The following is a 23,759-nucleotide window of genomic DNA, read 5'->3' on the forward strand; positions in this document are numbered from 1 at the left end:
TATTGCTTACTAGTTAAATTCTGCTGATACGCATAGCACGTTCAGAGATTAAACTCCATTTACTGTATTAATAATTCAGAGACAGTTTTTTTTCCATACACCTTTATCTTCATGGGAAAGATTGCAAGAAACAAGATTTATTATACTTTACAAGAACTTCCCACACCAGATATAAATTCTCTTCTGTTGTCACACAGTGACACTCATCGTGAAATTACTTTTCCATATATTTACACGTTTAGAAAAAAAGAAAACATATTCCCTCTGAATGGCTTCCGCTCTCTCTACTGATAATCCAAGTCAAAATGTTGTCAATTCAAAATAATACAACAGTCGTGCTCATGCTGTATCGGATTGTTCAGTGGTACAAGATCAAATGTATACCCAGTTTATTCATGCCACAGCCACGTGATCAAGGGCGACTTTTTGGTTTTAGAGTTCACACCTGCTGTTCTAGGAAAGTGTATAAGTGCATAAAGACGCCTGAAGCACATTTAGTGACAATATTGTTATCTGCTGTTAGGCTGTTCTTTCCCAATGCCAAGCTGCAGGTTCTTCAAACAGGCAGTGGATGAATGAAAGAAAACCGGAGTGAGGCAACAGCTGAATCTGAGTCGGTTCACATCTCTCAGCTGATGGTGACAAGAACTGATCTCTATTCAGCACTCAACAAGAACTTCTCTCAAAGCAGGGAACAGCCAGGGTCATTTTTGCAGGTCGTCATGGAGACAGGGTGTTGGGCCTGTCACTGAGCCTGTGAGACGACGGTCTGACAGCGCGGGCACAGGCAGTCTGCTGACTCTGCAGTGTAGCGGCGGCAACGCGGACACCGGGCAGCAGACGTCGGCACCGCTGCTATACTGTAAGCACTGTCCTCACGGATAACACCACCTGACAGGACACACACAGACACACACACACTGAGCAAATTGGAAGTAATCGCTCATTCACATTTTGGTCACAATGGTATAGACCTTTTTTACCAGCATACATTTTGATTTGTCCAACTAAGTCTGGCTCTATAAATCTATAACATAATGAAAAATATGTTGTATTGCTCTTCATCACTTTATTGTAAACGCAGTATTTTAATGCTACTGTACTGAATTATTACTTTTTTTTTTTTTCCAGTGATCTGATTGGTCTGATCCTCTGAAGTTAACCAACAGGTTGAACATGCAGCACAAGTTACCATGGTGATGCACGCCATTAAAAAGAGAGCCAGCTTCACGATACCAGAGAACCCAAGGTAAGCACAAAGATAGCTGGTGAACCCATGAATCTTGCTTTGTGTAACATGCACCGTTTGTAAATGATAGCACTGACAGCAGCTTTGGTAATGTCATTTCACCTGTCTGACGTCTGCTGTGAGAAATGTCTATCACAAAAAACTACCGTTTCTTAATCTCTGCATCATTGTATCATTATCACGGTGTTGCTCACCCTCCAGGTTGATGAGGAAGTTGCCGTGACTCAGCAGGGCATCTGGAGGCAGGTCGCGAGGTAGCTGACTCGCGAGGTTGACCCGTGCCACCATCATCAGCTCAGCCAGCTGGGAGGAGGTGGAGGTGGGTTCCTCTTGGAGAGACTGAGAGTGTAGTGGAGAAGGAGGTGAGTTTGTATTTAAATAGACTAATATTTTTGTACTTTCTATTTATAGTACATATCAATTTATGTTAATAGCAACAAAAAGTCATAGTATAGTATGTCGTCCAAAATAGCATCAAACACGTTACAATACTATGATAAATTAGGTTGCATCTCTTATGAAGGGATACAGTAAATTATAGTTCATTTGTCAATATAGAACACATTACAGATGTGCCTTACATACATAACTTTCTATATTCATTTTTAGGAGTTACGTTAATAACTACTGTATGCGTAAATTGGTCAGGGAAACTATGCCGTTTTTCAACAAGCTTCGTGTCAATGCACTGAGCGCAGATAAACAGTGTTTGGCTTCTGCCCTTTGCCGCCAGCGCAACAGCTGCTGCTCATTTTCTAGCAGACTTTTCAGTGAATGTGAAGGTAGCTCCAGGCGGCGGTAGCACGCAGGGAAGCCAAACACTGTTGATCTGCTCACACTGCGATGACATAGAGCTGGTTGAAAATCTGCAAAGTTTCATAAAAGGTGCAGCCCTTTGCCTCAGAATTTACATATTTAAAATGTCTTTTGTGGACTCTGAAATTAATTAAACAACCTACAGCATCTGGGCAACGTTGTGTGATTTACCTCCATGAGTTCAAACAGCAAACCAGGTTCAATGGCAATGCTAAGGTCGTACTGAGCTGCATTTTTGCCTGGAATGGAAGACAGGAAGGAGTCCCTGATGGCACACGCCCCCTCCACTGCTTCCTCCAATCCTGGTCTCCGCCACACAGAACTGCTTTTGATCCAGCCGCTCCTAAATAATGTCTCCCCCTCTGCAATTTCAGTTTATGAACACTCGTTAGCAAGCAAATGAAAAATATATACATTTAATCATATTGGGTAACTTCAACGGCCTCACAACTCAAAGACACATACGGTCATGGCCTGGTGCGAGTAGATAGACCTCTTCGGCAAGATGTGGCAGGATGGGAGCTATAGATCTGGTCACTCCATCAAGAATTTCCTCCAAAACGGTCTGACATGATCTTCTACCCAAGGCGTCTTCTGCATCGCAGTACAACCTGATTGAAAGCAGCAGAAATAAAGAAGAAGATGAGTTTTAACACGTCAGGCAAAGTAAAGCCATTTGAAGAATAAGAGCTGTATGAATCTCCTGTTCTGGCAAGACTCTACCTGTCTTTGATGATGCTGAAATAAAAGCTGGAGAGGTCTCTGGTGATGAAGGCTTGGAGGACACGGATGGCCCTGCCGGCATCAAACTCACTGTATGCATCCGTCACCTTGATGCTGTAATCGCGGAGCAGGTGCAACATGTACTGATCAATGTAGTGCATCTCTTTGGGATCTACAGCCTGTACACGTGGGTCGAAGCCCTGCAGGTTGCCAAGCAGGAACTTCAGAGTGTTCCTCAACTGGGAGAGAATCAAGGACAGAGTGAGAGCAATGAGGATCACTCATGGATAATAACCAGTCACTTGGACCATGCCTTTACTGCACTGGTACCTTGTTGATGCTGTCTCTGGCTGAGTTGAGTGCTGTTGGTCCGATCTGAACCTCCGAGAAGACGTTCGACTCTGCCACCCACCAACGCAGCACATCTGCCCCGTAGGCTGGCTTACTGGGATCCTGAAGAAGACAAGACTTTATGATCACATGAAGACAAAATCCAAACTTTATTCAAATCAGGAACACAAATTTGTTGGGTTCTTTTTAACCATCTCTACCGTGACCTTACCTTGCCCCCATTAATGACATCATGAGGATCCACAACGTTGCCCAGTGACTTTGACATCTTCTCTCCTTTCTCACTGATGGCAAAGCCGTGAACTACGAGAGATCTACACACACACACAAACGCAAAACATTAACGTCAAAATCAATCAATAAAATAGGGATATTGATTTTTTTTATCATTTACATTAGTGTGAATTAAAGTTCCAAATTATAAAGGATGGCATAATAAAACATTTCATTAAAATAATTTAAAAATTAAATGCGAGGTATAGTAAAATCTCATAAAAATTTCATTGAACAGTATGCCACATAAATCATTTAATGCAACATTGTATATCATGAAAATGACATGTAGGTCATAAAAAGTTAAAAATAAGAATAGAGTCATAATATTATATCTAAAAAAACATTTAGAATAAATATGTCAGTACAGTATATCATAATTTTGCTTTTATCATCATCATTTATAAAAGTCAGAGTATAGTGTGGCATAAAATAAATAATAAAAAAATTAAATAATATAATAAAAATTCAGCAAAAATATTTGGCATAATAGTATTATACCAGGCTTAAAAGTATTTTAAAAAAACATCACAAAAAGTCATAATGGAGAATGTCAAAGATGTCAGTAAAATAACAGTAAAGCTCATTGCGTAATACATCCAAAATAAAATAAAATAGCCATACCATTAAAAAGAAATACAATACAAAAATAGCAAAGAGAAGCCAGAGTATACTATGTAGTCATGAAAAATGTACTACTGTATGTCATTTAGATGGTATGATAAACTATGATGTTTTTTTTATGAATCATGGACGACAATACTATGCCATTTTTTGTAATTTTTGGACGATATAATATGCTGTGACATATGCCTTTTTTTATCTTTGGATAAAACTATGCTATGACATTTTAATTGTTTTTTTTGGCCAAAGAGTCATGGTATGGCATGTTGAAAAAATTGCCAAAGATCGCATACTATAGTATGGCAAAAATCTCAAATTTTGACATGTCCTTAAAATGGCTGAAAACGACTTATTAAAGCTCAGAGAGATGTGCCATAGCATAACATGTTGAAAACAGGGCCAAAAAAGGCAAACATGTCATAACATAGAATGTTGAAAATTTGACCAAAAATTGCATACTATAGTATGGCAAAAATCTCAAATTTTGACATGTCCTAAAAATGGCTTCAAACCACTTATTATACTTCACATAGACGCACCATAGCATAGTATGTTGAAAGAAGGGCCAAAAAAAGGCCAAAACCTCATAATATAGCATGTTGAAAATTTGGCCAAAAAATGCATACTATAGCATGGCAAAAATCTCAAGTTTTGACATGTCCCAAAATTGCTGATAAGTGCTTATTACAGCTCACAGACACGTGCCATAGCATAACATGTTTAAAGAAGGGCCAAAAAAAGGCCAAAACCTCATAATATAGCATGTTGAAAATTTGGCCAAAAAAATCGCATACTATAGTATGGCAAAAATCTCAAATTTTGACATGTCCTAAAAATGACTGAAAACCACTTAATACAGCTCAGAGAGATGTGCCATAGCATAGCATGTTGAAAGAAGAGCCAAAAAAGGCCAAAAACTCATAATATAGCATGTTGAAAATTTGGCCAAAAATCGCATACTATAGTAGTATGGCAAAACTCTCAAATTTTGACATGTCCTTAAAATGGCTGAAAACCACTTAATACAACTCAGACAGATGATGCCCATACCATAGCATGTTGAAAAAGGGGCCATAAAAGGCCAAAAACTCATAATATAGCATGTTGAAAATTTGGCCAAAAATCGCATACTAGTATGGCAAAAATCTCACATTTTGACATGTCCTAAAAATGGCTGAAAACCACTCATTACAGCTCAGAGAGATGTGCCATATAGCATAGCATGTTGAAAGAAGGGCCAAAAAAGGCCAAAAACTCATAATATAGCACGTTGAAAATTTGGCCAAAAATCGCATACTATAGTATGGCAAAAATCTCACATTTTGACACGTCCCAAAAATGGCTTCAAACCACTTATTATACTTCACATAGACGCACCATAGCATAGCATGTTGAAAGAAGGGCCAAAAAAAGGCCAAAAACTCATAATATAGCATGTTGAAAATTTGGCCAAAAATCGCATACTATAGTATGGCAAAAATCTCAAATTTTGACATGTCCTTAAAATGGCTGAAAACCACTTAATACAGCTCAGACAGATGTGCCATACCATAGCATGTTGAAAAAAGGGGCCATAAAAGGCCAAAAACTCATAATATAGTATGTTGAAAATTTGGCCAAAATCGCATACTATAGTATGGCAAAAATCTCAAATTTTGACACGTACCAAAAATAGCTTCAAACCACTTATTATACTTCACATAGACGCACCATAGCATAGTATGTTGAAAGAAGGGCCAAAAAAAGGCCAAAACCTCATAATATAGCATGTTGAAAATTTGGCCAAAAAAATCGCATACTATAGTATGGCAAAAATCTCAAATTTTGACATGTCCTTAAAAATGGCTGAAAACCACTCATTACAGCTCAGAGAGATGTGCCATAGCATAACATGTTGAAAGAAGGGCCAAAAAAGGCCAAAAACTCATAATATAGCATGTTGAAAATTTGGCCAAAAAAATCGCATACTATAGTATGGCAAAAATCTCAAATTTTGACATGTCCTAAAAATGACTGAAAACCACTTATTATACTTCACATAGACGCACCATAGCATAGCATGTTGAAAGAAGGGCCAAAAAAAGGCCAAAAACTCATAATATAGCATGTTGAAAATTTGGCCAAAAATCGCATACTATAGTATGGCAAAAATCTCAAATTTTGACATGTCCTTAAAATGGCTGAAAACCACTTAATACAGCTCAGACAGATGTGCCATACATAGCATGTTGAAAAAAGGGGCCATAAAAGGCCAAAAACTCATAATATAGCATGTTGAAAATTTGGCCAAAAATCGCATACTATAGTATGGCAAAAATCTCAAATTTTGACACGTACCAAAAAATGGCTTCAAACCACTTATTATACTTCACATAGACGCACCATAGCATAGTATGTTGAAAGAAGGGCCAAAAAAAGGCCAAAACCTCATAATATAGCATGTTGAAAATTTGGCCAAAAATCGCATACTATAGTATGGCAAAAATCTCAAATTTTGACATGTCCTAAAAATGGCTGAAAACCACTCATTACAGCTCAGAGAGAGATGTGCCATCGCATAACATGTTGAAAGAAGGGCCAAAAAAGGCCAAAAACTCATAATATAGCATGTTGAAAATTTGGCCAAAAAAATCGCATACTATAGTATGGCAAAAATCTCAAATTTTGACATGTCCTAAAAATGACTGAAAACCACCACTTATTATACTTCACATAGACGCACCATAGCATAGCATGTTGAAAGAAGGGCCAAAAAAAGGCCAAAACCTCATAATATAGCATGTTGAAAATTTGGCCAAAAATCGCATACTATAGTATGGCAAAACTCTCAAATTTTGACATGTCCTTAAAATGGCTGAAAACCACTTAATACAGCTCAGACAGAGACGATGTGCCATACCATAGCATGTTGAAAAAAGGGCCATAAAAGGCCAAAAACTCATAATATAGCATGTTGAAAATTTGGCCAAAAATCGCATACTATAGTATGGCAAAAATCTCAAATTTTGACACGTACCAAAAAAAATCGCATACTATAGTATGGCAAAAATCTCAAATTTTGACATGTCCTAAAAATGGCTGAAAACCACTTATTACAGCTCAGAGAGATGTGCCATAATATAGCATGTTGAAACAATGGCCAAAAATCGCATACTATAGTATGGCAAACATTTCAAATTTTGACATGTCCTAAAAATGACTGAAAACCACTTATTATACTTCACATAGACGCACCATAGCATAGCATGTTGAAAGAAGGGCCAAAAAAAGGCCAAAACCTCATAATATACCATGTTGAAAATTTGGCCAAAAATCGCATACTATAGTATGGCAAAAATCTCAAATTTTGACATGTCCTAAAAATGGCTGAAAACCACTTATTACAGCTCAGAGAGATGTGCCATAATATAGCATGTTGAAACAATGGCCAAAAATCGCATACTATAGTATGGCAAACATTTCAAATTTTGACATGTTCTAAAAATGGCTGTAAACAACGTATTTACAGCTCAGAGAGATGTGCCATAGCATAGCATGTTGAAAACAGGGCCAAAAAAAGGCCAAAAAGTCATAATAGATCATGTTGAAAATTTGGCCAAAAACCGCATACTACAGCATGGCAAAAATCTCAAATTTGGACATGTCCCAAAAATGGCTGAAAACTGCTCATTGCGACTCACAGAGACGTGACATAGCATAGCATGTTGAAAAAAGGGGCCATAAAAGGCCAAAAAGTCATAATATAGCATGTTGAAAAATTGGCCAAAAATCGCATACTATAGTATGGCAAAAATCTCAAATTTTGACATGTCCTAAAAAATGGCTGAAAACCACTTATTACAGCTCAGAGAGATGTGCCATAGCATAGCATGTTGAAAACAGGGCCAAAAAAGGCCAAAAAGTCATAATATAGCATGATGAAAATCTGGCCAAAAATCTCAAATTTTGACATGTCCTAAAAATTGCTTCAAACTTCTTATTATACCTCACATAGACGCACCATAGCATAGCATGTTGAAAGAAGGGCCAAAAAAAGGCCAAAAACTCATGATATAGCATGTTGAAAATTTGGCCAAAAATCGCATACTATAGCATGGCAAAAGTCTCAAATTTTGACATGTTCCAAAAATGGCTGATAAATGCTTATTACAGCTCACAGACACGTGTCATAGCATATAATGTTGAAAACAGGGCCAAAAAAAGGCCCAAAAGTCATAATACAGCATGTTGAAAAAATTGCCAAAAATCGCATACTATAGTATGGCAAAAATCTCACATTTTGACATGTCCCAAAAATGGCTTCACACTACTTATTACACCTCACATAGACGCACCATAGCATAGCATGTTGAAATGTTGAAAGTCATAATATAGCATGTTGAAAAAATGGCCAAAAATCGCATGCTATAGTATGGCAAAAATCTCAATTTTTGACACTACCCAAAAATGGCTTCAAACCACTTATTGTACCTCACATAGACGCACCATAGCATAGCATGTTGAAAGTAGGGCCAAAAAAGGCCAAAAAGTCATAATTTAGCATGTTGAAAAATTGGCCAAAAATTGCATACTATAGTTTGGCAAAAATTTCAAATTTTGACATGTCCTGAAAAATGGCTGTAAACAACTTTGTACAGCTCAGAGAGATGTGCCATATCATAGCATGTTGAAAACAGAGCCAAAAAAGGCCAAAATTTCAGAATACAACATGTTGAAAATTTGGCCAAAAATCGCATACTATAGCATGGCAAAAATCTCAAATTTTGACACGTCCCAAAAATGGCTTTGAATTACTTATTACACCTCACATAGACGCACCTTGGCATAGGATGGTGAAAAAAAGGCCAAAAAGGCCAAAAAGTCATAATAGATCATATTGAAAATTTGGCCAAAAATCGCATACTATAGTATGGTAAAAATCTCAAATTTTGACATGTCCTAAAAATGGCTGAAAACCACTTATTACAGCTCAGGGCGATGTGCCATAGCATAGTATGTTGAAAACAGGGCGAAAGAAAGGCCCAAAAGTCATAATACAGCACGTTGACAAAATTGCCAAAAATCCCATACTATAGTATGGCAAAAATCTAAAATTTTGACACATCCCAAAAATGGCTTCAAACCACTTATTATACCTCACATAGACACACCATTGCATAGCATGTTGACAAGGGGGGCAAAAAAAGGCCCAAAACTCATAATATAGCATTTTTTTTTGCAAATTTGGACATGTCCTGAAAATGGCTGAAAACCACTTATTGAACCTAACACAGAAGCACCATAGCATAGCATTTTTAAAACTGCAAAAAATGCCTACTATAGTATGGAACAAACCCCACATTTTGAAAAGGCCTAAAAAATGGCTGCAAAACCGCTTATAATAGCTCACACTAATACACCATAGCGCAGCAATTTGAAATCAGGACCAATAAAAGGCAAAAAAGTCACAATGTAGTATGTTGAAAAAATAGCCAAAAATCGCATACTATAGTATGGCAAAAATCTCACATTTTGAAATGTCCGAAAATACTCAAAACTGCTCATTAAAGCTTGTAGATACGTGCCACAGTGGCATCTTGACCAAGGGACCAAAAAAGGCCAAAAAATGTCATAACATAGCATGTCAAAAAAATGGCCAAAAACCGCATAGTATAGTATGGCGAAATATCTCAAATTTTGACATGTCCAAAAAATGTCTAAAACTGCTCATCATAGCTCGTCGAGACGAGCCCAGGTATAGCATGTTGACAAAAGGGCCAAAGACATCATAATATAGCATGTCGAATGAAGGGCCCCAAAAAAGCCAAAAAATCCTAATATAGCACGTTGAAAAAATTGTTGAAAACCGCCTACCACAGTATGGCGAAAAATCAAATTTTGACATGTCCAAAAAATGGACATGTCAAAAGGCAGAAAAGGCAGAAAAGGCTAAAAACGTCATAATATAGCATGTTGAAAAAATGGCCAAAAACAGAAAATCTCATAGAAAATAAAAATGATTTCATGTCATTGTATAGTATAACATTTAAAAAATCATCAAAAATCATACTATATTTTTTTAATCATAAAAAAAACACAGAATATTGTCATGAAAAAAAAATTGAATTTATGAAAATGTCAAAAGATAATATGTCTGAAAATGCCTTTGCATAGTTTGCAATTACATGTTTATCACTAAAATGTGGTTAAATAAAATAGCATGCCTTTAAAATCATATGAAGTTGCTTTATGTTTGATGTAGGATCTAGTACTTTTGGAGCTTGACCAAAAATTAACAATACCTCAGCTTCTGCTGTTTAAATTTTGACCACTTTTTTCATCTATTTCTTATGACACCCCCAACTTTAGAAAATGCAACAACAATTGCAGGAGCAGCCCCTGAAACACCAATGAAGCGTGTGACTATATTCTTCTTTACAAATAAGAACAAGCTTCTTTGCCTTTTTGTCTTCAATTTTACTCACTATCAAGTACACCGGTGACCATTCAGTGGCTCTTTGTAGACTTGCAAGAGCAATGTCTACTAGATGCTTTTTTTCCACTCAAACACCATTTACTCATGTTAGAAAAACAGAATCTATTTCCTATGTATCTGGTATACACATCCAGTCATTTACAGTCATCCAGATATCGCTCACACCACAACAAATGGACAGGGAACTTACTTGTAAGGCGCCTTGTTCCTGACGGCTACGCTGGTGAGCAGCGAGGACTGAAACCAGCCTCCAATCTGGTCCTTCCCTTCCACATATGCATCTGCCCTGGAGTCTGACTCTGGAGGGGGGTATGTTAAAGAAAAAAAGAGCAGTTATTAAGTTACCTTTACACTCACATCCCACCAAAATTTAGGTAAGCAAAACAGTGCATGTGAAGAGTGTCCCAGAAGAGAGAATGTCTATAAAAGACAAGAGAGACCAGCCAGCGTTAGTGGGGATATTCAACAATGTATCCTGCGTTCAGTGACCACATTTAAAGGTGACCATTGCGAAAGGCTCAGTGGCCATGCCAAATAACCCAGAATACCTTGTTTTATCCATTTCAAATTTAAGATGGTCACACATTTCATATAGAGGGCTATCTGACAGACAGGTGTTGCAGCCATGGCATCACAGGCACAAAGAAGTTTCAGCCTCATCCACTTCTATCCTGATGAAAACACATAGCAAAGGAGTGCAGCGTTTGGGCCATTCCTGGAAAAAGAAACTGCCACAGAGAGAAGGAGAGGGGGTTAAAAGGGAGGACCTGAGAGTCATGCTTTCGGACTTCCTCCTAATCTCCCACGCCCATGTTTGGTTTTCATAAATCCTCCTCACAGCACAGTCAAATGCACTTTGAGGAGTATTAAATGTCCATTTTCAGTATTCAGACACTGGAGAGGAGCTGTGTTGTTCAGAAGATGAGAGATGCTCGTTTGACATGTAAAAGATCTCTTCACTAACATTAGTATTAGGGAACATTAACAAGCGCACTGAGACAACAGGAGTAAAAGGAGTGAAAAAACAGAGACAGAGGGGTCCAAAGACACACTGGGACACAGAGGCAGCTGCGTTGGCCAGTAGTTGGATGATTATATAACCTGTGACCAGAGGTTTGCGAAGTGAAGCAGGGAGCCAGCTGAGACGTGACTCAGGCTCCTCAGCGTCTCCCTCCATCTCCTCTGGAAATGACAACACAACCAAACAGCGACATTGAGCAGGTCAAACCTGAGCAAGTCAGATGGTTTTTACTGTGATTCACAAGCAAATGTATGGAAGCCCTGAAAGGCAAGTAAAGAAAAACATACTGGAGATCCATTTTCAAAGTCTGGTCTAAACTGGGTTCAAGAGGAAGTTAAAAAGAGTTTTTGCAGGTGGAATTTTTGTTTTTTTGTCTTTTTTTCGGGAATCATTTTTGTACACAAGGTAAACCTGGAAGACATAAAGACATGAATGCCTTTAGTCCTTTTTATAACCCTCATGTGGCCAAAATAATTAGTAAAACAGCTATCACTGATCCTGACCAAAAAATAAATAAAAATAACCTATTTTTACAGATGGAAAAAAAACCTTTTTTTTCCAGGAACTTAAAAAAATTATCCTGGCAAAACTTTTTTGTTGCCTGTTCTTAAGTCACTTGCCTTGGTCCAGACCTTTGAATCTACCTGCTCTACTGAGCTCCAGTCAGCTGATTCACTGTGACAGGAAAAAACGTTTTTTTCATAAACGTAGAAAACAACCAACCACTACTGCAGGTGGGACTAATGCCGTTGTCAAACAGTGCACCAGAGCCAACCAGGAGTAATAACAAAACTGGCAAGAGGTATAGACGAGACAGACACCGCTATCAAGGCTGTTCTTAATCAACGTATTTTCTCAATATCACTGGACATCATAGTTTGTTTTTACTTCACTCCGACTGACTCTCCGAAGGACTAACACCAGCTTCACAGATGAAAATCTTTTTTTAAGGGACTCAGAAAGAAGATCCTGACAAAACCTTTTTTAACCTGTTTGCAAGTCATAAACACAGACAGGGATCAGACTTAGAAAATGGATCCCAATCATTTTTCCCGTCCGTTTGCCTCTCTGAGCTTCCATACAAATGACATCTTAACATAAATAATTTCAGAATTATGTGTCGTAGTCAGCCAGTAGTGGACTGGCATACCATAACAGATAATTAGATAATTCTGAAATTATTTGCTGCTATTACTTTAAAAAAAAACAACAACACTTGTGTCTAGAAAATTCTAAAAAACAAGTACTCACTTGGGGTTTTTTTAACATCTTAAGGCTACCAGACAGTTTAACTTGTGGAAAGAATTGTTAAATGCAGATGAAAACAAAAAAACACTTTTTCTTCCCACACTGGCACACTTTTGTATGCATGATGTTAAGATTCGTCGCTAAATAAGGTTACGGTGGATCTACAGTATAAATAACTTCACTAATTTTATTGCCTGCTGTTCTGCTAATGTTGAGCTGCAGAAGCCTTGTATGCTGATGACAGTTTTCGGTCACCTGGGAACACCTTGTATGGTGACCCTGGTGTGCTGAGGCCGCACTGCCTTCTAATCCATGTTTGTGGTCAGCAAACTAATGCTTTTACTTACAATAGACTTAGCAAAGCAACTTAATAAGTGGACTGTTTAAGAAGCATGTAAGCAGCTTTCTCTAACATAAAACTAATGAGGAGAGGCGATTAAAGGCATTTTGGATGCTGGCAGTCACTGAAATGAGCTGAAGAATTATCTGCTGCTACTCTAAGAACAACCCTGAGAAGTGTAAGGGAAGGAGGGAGATAAGTATAAAGGTACAACATTATCAGTGTATAATATCAACTTTATATAGACGATAAAAACTGGAAAGGAAAACATATGGTTTTAAACAACTAATCAGCAGGCAAAGCATTTGCAGCAAATGACATCAGTTTTCGGCAAATCACACCTTCTCTAACAGGATCATTAATAATAAAAATGAAGTTAAACTTGTATTTGTGTTAGCGTCCATCAGAATATGAAGTATTTCATATACGCTGATTTCCACAAAATGAACCAAATCTAGATCTACAAAACAGGAAAAAAATTCAGATGTACCTTCAAGTACAGCAGCCCATGAAGCTCCGCTGTCAAACCAGATGTCTAGGACGTCTTCTCCACGAACGTAATCAGTCACTGGACCTGCTTTACTCTAATACAGAAAGACAGAAACACACACACACACACACACACACACACACACACAAAAGGAAACAGCGTGAACAAGAAGTGATTCATTAGTTGGCCAACAGAAAACTGACCACATTATTATTAATCATATTTTTTCGTCCCTAGGGAACCTAAAAACTCTCCTTAATCACTTAATTTCACCTTCACACACACACACACACACACACACACACACACATTGACACAAACAAACATACACTCACCTTCTTGAGGACCTCTTCTGGCAGCAAAGTCTCAACAGGAAGCTCCCACCAACAGTCACTGCCTTTTTCTTTGAAGAGCTTTGCTATATGGGTCACTGTGTGTCTGCAGAGACAAGAGAGAGCATTTAAAGGTAGCTAACAACAACAACAACAAAAACAACAATAATAACTTATAAAAAATGTATAAAAATGTATTAATAAGGTACTTTTCAAATACAAATACAAAGGGAATTGTGTAGTTAAACCAGGAATAAAACATCTCAGGACTGTAATTAAAAAAATAACTATAACAACACAAAAAACATACAAAAATATACATAAACACACACATATACATACAGTACATACAGTATATGTGTGTGTTTTTCAACTTGAAAAATGTAAAAATGTGCATGTAGTATTTGTGTGTATCCAAGCATGTGTGCAAGCCAGTTTGTCTGCATGTGTGTGTGTGTGTGTGTGTGTGTGTGTGTCAGCTTACTTGTTGATGAGAGCCTCTCCAGTCTCTCTGTGGTAGAAGACTGGGATCGGGACGCCCCAGCTCCGCTGTCTGGAGATGCACCAGTATGTCCGTTTGTCCAGCATGGTCAGCAGGCTGGCCCTCGCCGACTCTGGCAAAACACGCACTTTCTGCAGTGCCTCCTAAATAAACACACAAACACACACACACACACAAATCTTAGTCTAACTTTGAGCAAACTATAAATGTGAAGTGAGTCACACACATTACATCACTTCATGTGAACCAGGAATAGATTATATTCTTTCCCAGCAAATAAATAGGAGCTAAAGAAAAACAAAAACTAGTCTAACCACACTATGTCGTCTAGCTTTACCTTGGCTTTGTCTTTAAGCGACGCTGTGTTGATAAACCACTGCTTACTAGGCCTGATGACAACCGGCTGCTTCGTCCTCCAGTCATACGGGTAACTGTGGACACACTGCTCCTCCTTCACCAGAGCCCCGCACTCCTTCAGCATGGAGATCACTAACGAACACAAAGAGGAAAACAAAAGACACAGACATTTAAAAAAACAACACATGCATTCACACATCCACGTGGGCTAAGACTTAGCATTATTGTGTTCCCTTTTTTCACATATTTTGCTGTACCTTTGTCAGTGCCCTCGCTCATCACAGACAGATTCTGCAGCTCGGGGCCGGCCAGTTCAGTGAACTTGCCGTCCTCATCCACCATGCACTCCTTTGGTTGAAGAGAAACATACACACCATTACAGAGAGGCAAAAAGCAGCTTTAACCGCATCACGTCATCCATGTTTGGGTTTTTTTTCATGATACGTGACTGAAGCAGTGATCTGTTATTAAAATTGTTCTTAATATCATTTCTGTTGATCAACAAATTATTAACAACTAAAGAACATTTTCTGTTGCTTGGTTCAAACATTTTTAAAATAGATCATACCACAGACAGTTTAAACTGTGAAGCCACACTGTAATCATCCATGCCATGAGCTGGTGCCGTGTGAACCAATCCTGTCCCTTTTGCCATGGTCACGTGATTGGCTGGCAATAGCCGCACTTCCTTGTCAGGAATTGTCGGATGTTTGCAGATCCCACCTTCGAGCTGGGAGCCTTGGGACAGAAGGACGGGGTATGTTTGTAACTGACAAGACATACCGTGAAGACGTGAAGCTTCCTGCGTGTGTGTGTGTGCGTGTGTGTGTATGTACTACCTGTGAAGGTGCCCACACTCTCCACCTCTGTGCCCAGCAGCGCTGCCACACTGGCTGTGCGCTCAGTGGCCACCAGCAGCAGCTGTGAGTTGTCCTCCCTTTTCAGCACAGAGTACCTGCAAGTGGAAATCAAGAGACTTGCTGAACCCTTCCCTGATGGTGCCAAAAATATTCATATATCACACATGATCTGTATTGTTTATTAAATTCTTACGTTATATAACTGACCTTTGAGAATTAAGGCATTTTACAATGAGGTTTTAGAACACAGCAGCACTTATGAACAGGAGGAGTGATTACAATTCTTTGTCCTTTATTTAGGATCCCCCTTAGTGGTTACCACAGTAACAACTATTCATCCAGGGGTCAACACAGGATGCAAAGCCGAGACAAGACAAGACATTAAATCATCACATCATATTTAATTTGCAACATCAACCACATTAAATGATACAAAAGCAAGAGACAGCAGCAGCTGTCCCACATTCACGGTGTCCCCACATCAGTGGATCACCAAAACAAAACAACAGAGCCCGTAAATGCAGCAATGAGCAAAATGTGCTAAAGTGTTCATATGGACATCTGACTATTGTTTTAAGACAGACTTGAAAAACTGTGTATTTATCCTTTAATGCTAGAAAAACAAAAAAAAAAAAGGTTTTGGAATTGAAATTTTTTAACTCTGAAATATCTCCACTGGCGTCTGCCTCAGGTTTCCAGTACTGGTCAGACTCTATAGACCAATCAATCAAATTGCCAAATGCTTTACGGCACAAAACAAGGAACAGAAGTGCTGCAGGGTTGATGGGATATGTGGTTTCAGGGACCAAGGAAATGGCATATCAGTAATTTTATGAGACTGCTGCCTTGATGTGCTCCCAGAGAAGTAGTCTATAGTGGCAGGGAGCAGGCTGAGGGACTGTGGGTTGAATAGCTAGCTAATTCATGTCTCATTTGTGGCCAGATAATCAGAGAGAGAGAGCGGGGAACAGAGGGGCTGAGTGGATGAGCTGTGTGCAGCTGTACAATAAAATAAGATTAAATAAATCAGTGTATAGGAAACACCGGGCTAAGGTATTAAGCAAGTGCATAAGCCCATAGTGAGAAGGGCTTTGGGCAGAGAGAGGAGAGCTACAGGAGGAGGGTGTATTTTCAAAATTCTACTGTTTTTGTATTTTTTTTTGTATTTTTTTTTTTTTTCATTTCATTTTTTTTTTTTTTTCAGAGAGCTGCCTCCCCCACCACTGATGTGAGCTGAGCCATGACTGCAGAGACTCTGAGATGCTCTAAACTGGCCTGGATATAGATGTAATTTTGCTGTGTTTGTGCTTACTGAGCGTTGGGCATGTAGCAGACGGCCTGGTTGGCAGGAATAGTCCAAGGCTGGGTGGTCCACACCAACACAGAGACACCTTCCAAACCTGCAGAGGGACACAAACCACACACTCATGCACAAATAAGAGAATTCTTCGCAGATCCGCTTTATGTTGTCATTAAGCCTATATGTTCATATAAGGTCAACTATGACTCATCAATTTTATTTTATTATTCCAGAAAGATGAAGACTGGCAAGTTTTTTCTACATCACTAACCAAATGAAAAATATAATTAAAAAAAAAAACTGATTTACCTGTATGTGTGTGCATTGTGTTACCTTGTGAGGCGATCTCAGGTGGCGGGGTGCTCAGGGGGAATGTGGCATAGATGGCTCTGCTCACATGCTCAGGGTTGTACTCCAACTCTGCCTCTGCTAGAGCCGTTCTATAGAGGCACGGAAAAAGGATTGAATCAAAAGATAGCAAAATAAATTATTATATGTTAACTAAAAAATATTGATGCCTCTATGCAGCAACCTCTGCATTATATACTAACTCAGTACCTTGATGAAGGAGACCAGAAAACTGGTTTATAGTCCTGGTAGATGAACCCCTGAAAAACAACAGAGTTCAGTGATGACTGAGCCTTTTCTATCTGCATAGAGACCATGCCAAAAAAAAAGTCTGTCAAACAGTACATCCTTTCCCACCTTGCTGTGCATCTCTTGGAAGACTTTCAGCTGAGCGGCCTCATAGGCCCCATCATACGTGTAGTAGCACTGGTCCCAATCAGCCATCACCCCCCAGCGCTGGAAAGCAGCCCTCTGACGAGCTATGGCCCCCTCTGCATACTCCCGTGCTGGATGGGATGAAAACATTACAGTAGCTGCAAATCTAATAACACTCATGTTAATGCAACTTTTCGTTCGTCCTTACCTTTCTGTCTGATCTGTAGGGGACTAAGGCCGCTGGTCCCCAACTCCCCCAGAGCCTTTAGCTCGATGGGCAGGCCATGGCAGTCCCATCCTGGAATATAGTGGACCTGCCGCCCCCTCAGCATCTCAAAACGGTTACGGATATCTTTTAGGATCTGGACCAAACAGTGAAAAGAATTATTATTTTGGCACCATAAAGATTTTAGAACAGCAACTAAATGTTACTGCAGGTGCTGACTGCAGTCAAGTAATACAAACCCAAATCCTCCACACCAAAGAGGAAAAAGTCCATCCAGACTGTTACCAGCACAGAGTTCAAAGGTCAGCATCTGTGATGGCATTGGTGACTTTCACATCTGTGAAGGCACCATGAGTACTGAAAAGTACATACAGGTTTTGGAGCAACATATGCTGCCATCGAGCATCTTTTTCAGGGAAGTTCCTGTTTATTCCAGCAATGCCAAGCAACATTCTGCACGTTACAACAGTGTGGCTTTGTGGGAAAAGAGTGCAGGTAATGGGCTTGCCTGCCTGCAGTCAGGACTTGACTCGCTTTAAACACATGTGGCTCATCATGAAGCACACAATATGACAATAGAGTCCTCAGACTGCTGAGCCTCTGAAGTCATATATCAAGCAAGAATAGGAAAGAATTTTACTTTCAGAACTTCAGCAACTATTATCCTTAGTTCCTAAATGCTTACTAAGTAATGTAACCCAGTGGCAATCATGCCCATGTTTCAACTATTTGGTAAATGTTGCAGGCATCAATTTCAGAATGAGTGTGCATTGATTTTTAAAAAAAGAACAATAAAAGTTAGCAGTTTAAACATTAAATATCTTGTCTTTGGACTGCATTCAATTGAATATCAAAAAGTATTATAAAGCCATTGCATTCTGTTTATATTTCTGTTATATACAGTGTCACAATCTTTTTGAATAGAGATTGTGAATCAATGATTATTCTTTGTTACAATGCACCATAACAACAGGAAAAACTAAAACATGACAAGTACACTGTTAACTGATCACCTTGTTGAGTGCGTGTCCTACATGAGGGTCTCCATTGGCATACGGGGGTCCATCATGAAGGCAGAACTCCTTCTTGGCCTTCCTGTCTCTTTGCCAGGAGTACAAATCTGCAAATCCACACTCCTGCAAAAGCAGAGAGTATTCATATTTTCCATGTGACAAAAGACAATGCATCATTAATATATCAACCATCAACACATTATGGATGGTTAGATTTTAGTCTATCAAATCTAAGTATGGACACACACAACTAGAGGAAGACAAGTCACTTAGTTATGCGTCACAAAAAACCTAAGTCAGTACTGAAGCTGTGATCTGTCAGACATTATTTTTTGCATCATGCTGAAAAGTGGCCCCTCTGTTTTACGATGAGAGATAAACGGGTGAATAACATCCTATCAACGGATCTACTGCATGGCGAACTGAAGAAAAAAAAACTTACATATATATAAGATTTTATGTCATGTGCTGCAAAAAGTCCAGCTGTCAACGAGCAAGGTTGATAATCAAACTGACATGTCTGAGTGGACCTTCCGCCTTCGCCATACCTGCTGAATCTGAAGCTCTCGGTCCAGAAGCTTCTGTCCGTTCAGTTTCATTGGGAACTCAGTCCGGGGAAGGAGCACCGTGTCTCGGTACAGTCCCGGAGCAGCGCCTGCCTCTGCGGGCTGAGCGCTGCCTTCTCCCGGACTGACACCGTGACAGCGGCTGGTGCTGAAGGAGAGAGCTCGGTGGAGGAGGCCGCCTTGCCGGTGTGACCTCCGGCCCCATCTCGCGAGTGTCTGGCTTACTGCCGAAACCCGGCACAGCAGCATGGAGAGGCTAGGTGATTCTGTGGCCAAACAAAAACACAAACACTGGAACCTGTTGGGTTGTTTCTGAGCTGCTGCAGTCTGCAGTTATGGTGCTGTCATATTACGCCCTTAGTGCAATGATGTGTTTCTTCCGGAAGAAATTACGGGGAGGACAACTACGGCAAAGTAGCTGGGTCAAGAGACATAGGGTCGTTCGCGTTTGTAATAGTAATGTGGATCAGCGGTCACTGGAGAGCGCTATTTATCCATTTTCGAAATAATTTGAATTGTGGTTAAACCATAGACTGTGTATAAAGATCTCTACATACAGTCGATGGGTTAAGTTGCAAAAAGAAATTTTCGTTAAACTTTATTCATTAATCAACCTATTTACTACATGGAGCATGGACGTTCCAGATTTTTTTAACATAAAAGTTGTAGAAAATGTAAGTCATAATATAAAAATAATTCTCTTGCATAACAAATATTTCAGATGTAAGGAAAAGAAAGAAAGTGCATGACCCTCCCTCCACCATAAATTAGTTATGAGATTTTTTAAAATGCCTGCCGAGGTTTGAAAGTTAAACGTTAAAGACAAAATAAATTTAAAAAAAAAAAAAAAAAGAAAAGAAAAGAAAAGAAGATTCCCCAAAAAATCCTTCTCTTGCATGCTGGTTAATGTTAACACTTATTTTTGGTCAATTTTAAACGAGATGCAGATTAAGCTGATTTCGATGAAATTTCACTGTGTTAAACTCGGCTTTTGTTTTGTTTGTCGCACATGATGTTTCTGTGGACTGTTGGAAATTTGAAGGCCCAATGATCATTTCTGTTCACACAGTTTCTGGCTATGATAAACAGTGTCATTTTGTTTTTAAAGAAAACATGCCTTCTAAACTTTTCTTTAAAAATAGGCAATAAAAACAACATACAGCTACTTAAAGATGTATGTCCTTCCCTTACACCAAAATAAAAAAAGTACATCCCTAGTGCTTAGACAATTATTTGACATGCCTCCCCCTTCTTGCACTGCCCCTTCCCCCCTAATAAATGATGAACAGTCCCTTAGCTTAAGTTTTTGCCAATTTCAAACTAAACAGTGGTTAAGTGCACTTTAGAATCTGTATCTAGAAACACAAAAATAGGGTAGTCTTTTAAAACAAATAATATTATGTACATAATGTTTTTTTGCTGAAATGTTTATCAAGTTTATATACTTTTCATCAGTGGAGAAATTGGGATTGATAAAAGAAAAAGTGTAATATATCTATCGTTGTTTGTGCGCAATCTTGTTCAAAATATTTTGGATTTAACAGCAAAGTTACTACATAAAACATTTAAATAGCTGTTGCCTAGTTGAATTGTTTTACTGTGAAAGTTTTAGTGGAAGTGCACGTCACCACATTAGAATGATAAGATTCTATCTGTGTCCTGTGCAGTTTTGAGATATTCAGTTTTTAAGTTTTTTGCATTTCAAATAGCATAATTGATGATGAAAACCTTTTTTGTTTTCTAAGTAAAATGTTTTTTTTAAATGCATGAAATCAAAACAAACACAAACAAATCACATAATCTTAAATGGTCACAGAATAAGAATTTATGAATTACTCAATTTTGAAAAACAAATTCAAACAGAAACTTGTAATTCTAATTGACAAATGATGAATGAATGAATAATAAATCTGAGTTTTTATTGCCCTCCTGTGGTCAAAGTGAGTAACTACAGGCAAAGGGAAAAGAAAATTTCATTTGCAATGGCTTTTACAAGTAGCCTATTGGTATTAATACTGGGATATATAATAATGACAACATTTTTAACAACAATGACAAAAATAATCGTTGCATCCTGCATTCATTAATGTAACATACTATTTATTGTTACAGCCTATTCGATGATTGTGGAGCTAATGTTGTGCTGTTTTAAATTTCTTTAAATTATATTCCTTCACGCGCGCCCAGCTAGACGTCAACATATGCCCGACGGCACGTGAACGCAGCACGACGCAGATCGCAGCAGGTGGGTTTGAGTGACTGATGATGTCACCGGGGTATAAAACACACGGCTGCATCTCCTCTTTCATTCATCCATTCACTGAGCAGAGGACCAGCAACTGTTCACACTCCACAGCAAGATGAGTAAGATGTGTCTAGCTTTCCTCGGAGCTCTCCTGCTGGCTCTCCATCTCATCTCATCACAGGTTAGTTTTGATCATCATTCTGTCTTTTGTTCTAAACTTTAATGGGATATTCCGCTTACTTTCCAAGGTTTAAACTTTTCTCCGCGCTCAAACTAACAAAGTTGTGGACAGAGGACTTTTTTTTCTTCTTCGACTTCCTGACAAGTTCTGCCAAAGGTTGTCTTTTTTTTATTTGTAGAGGATGCTTTAGATGTAAATGAGTGGCCTTATGGTTTAAAGACTAGCATTTTAGGCAACAGGCTCATCGTAGGCATAAAATGTAGTAAGTTTAAAAAAAAAAAAAAAAAAACATCTTGGGATTTATGGGAAATTTACAGAAACTATTTTAAGGTATCTGAATCCTTGGGACCAAAGCCCCAGTGCGTCGTTGTCCAAAAACCTTCAAATGTATTTTTCCTTTTAAAAAATAAAAATGTTTATTTAAATTTTTATTTCATTTTTAAATTGAAAGACTGAAGTTTTGGACTTAAACCCCTTACATTCAACAAATTATATAAAATCGTGATAATTCGAGTAGCATTGCCCCAGACTTTTGGAGTGGCATGGTTTCCATCGCATGTAGTTTTAACCCTTTATTATATAGTGCGGTTTAGCCTATTTTGAGATGCATGTTGAAGTTGTGTTTATTATTATTATTATTATTATTATTTTTAACCTTCGTCTTCTGGTGAATATTTGCATTTTTTGGCATATCGTTTATGCCATTTTCTTTACCGCAGGGGGGTATCCAAAGTAATAACGTCGGCGCGTTCTGCCTTAATGTGGCACCGCTGCTGTCTTCTGTGTTCACATAAAAATCATGAGATGATGTGCTCTTATGTTTCAGGTGGTCCAGGCCCAGGAAGACCCGGCACCGACCACAGATGCCCCCATGAACACGACTAAGTCAAACTACACCACGATGCCAACTGAAGTCACCGCCAGCACGCCATCCAAAGGCGGGTGCGGGAGGACCGACGCCTTCACGCTGCTGCTGCCGCTGGCCGTTGGCGCCTCTCTCCTCCTCGGTTGGTCCTAATGACTGTATACTGATGGCTCTTAACTGCCATGGCGGCTGGACTGGGCACGCAACGTTATTTCAAGAGCAGTTCTTCAAAAGTCCCTTCTCTACGTCACGCTTTGGATTCACGAAATACTTTTTTATTTCTTTTGGAATTTTTTTTTTTTGAAGAAGCGCGCGCTTCCGCAGCCCGGAGTGCGTTCTCCGTTTTACGCACCGACCGGGGACGCGCCCTGCTGCTCTTCCTGTCCTGCTGTTCTCTGCAGGGAATACAAAAAAAACAACAAAAAAAAACTCCCTTTGTCCGGGAAAACGACGGCCTCTGGGTTCAGGCCGTTGTCTTCTGTGGAGGTGGGGGAATAATGTGTGGCAGGTGTAACTCGTATGCCCTCTGAAAAGTGATACTTGATACCAGGCTCCTCAGGCCTAAAGTGATTGTAAAGAAGTTTAGAAAAAGTTTTGTATTAAAGAAATTCTGGAAATGTGTTTAACTGTGGTTTTAGACCTTAAATTTTGTAAGTCCAATAAAACTTTGAACTGTAAGTGACAACACGGACTCATCAGTTTTATTTTTCCCTTTGCTGCAGGTGTAGGGGAGACCGGGGCTGGTTGTCACATTTTGGTCCACATGTTGGAGCTCTTAATGTGCAAAATGTGACATAAACCAGTTACATTTTTACTGTAAGATGTAAAATTTTAAAGTTCACCCCATATTGTTAAATAGCCGGGGTGAAATATAACAAGTTTTAAGATGATAAAAGCTTTTTATTCAACACTTAAATTAGGATTTCTTAACATGGTTTGGTTTGTAGGCTTACTGCACTTGTGCAAGTATGTAATGTTA

The 23,759-nt window shown here is 38.9% G+C and overlaps 1 protein-coding gene across 2 annotated transcripts; it reads right to left on the reverse strand.

The window, feature by feature from the left end:
* Positions 1-97: 97 nt before the first annotated feature.
* On the reverse strand, positions 98-19,861 carry iars2 (isoleucyl-tRNA synthetase 2, mitochondrial). Of its 2 annotated transcripts, XM_042500240.1 has the most exons (23): positions 19,472-19,861; positions 18,924-19,046; positions 17,893-18,046; positions 17,667-17,815; positions 17,520-17,569; positions 17,295-17,401; positions 16,974-17,061; positions 15,641-15,756; positions 15,370-15,539; positions 15,059-15,149; positions 14,782-14,933; positions 14,427-14,587; positions 13,946-14,048; positions 13,611-13,704; positions 11,613-11,693; positions 10,702-10,810; positions 3,351-3,453; positions 3,119-3,241; positions 2,789-3,027; positions 2,531-2,676; positions 2,237-2,427; positions 1,444-1,588; positions 98-891 (listed from the first exon to the last, which is right to left on the reverse strand). In XM_042500240.1, the coding sequence occupies exons 1-23, from the start codon at positions 19,736-19,738 to the stop codon at positions 746-748; spliced, it is 3,108 nt and encodes a 1,035-aa protein (XP_042356174.1). In that variant the 5' UTR covers positions 19,739-19,861; the 3' UTR covers positions 98-745. The 2 variants fall into 2 exon arrangements, with proteins under 2 accessions (XP_042356174.1, XP_042356175.1); XM_042500241.1 differs by lacking the exon at positions 11,613-11,693.
* Between the last annotated feature and the right edge of the window lie 3,898 nt (positions 19,862-23,759).

Source organism: Plectropomus leopardus, chromosome 14 (assembly GCF_008729295.1).
Source record: "Plectropomus leopardus isolate mb chromosome 14, YSFRI_Pleo_2.0, whole genome shotgun sequence".
NCBI classification, from domain to species: Eukaryota; Metazoa; Chordata; class Actinopteri; order Perciformes; family Serranidae; genus Plectropomus; species Plectropomus leopardus.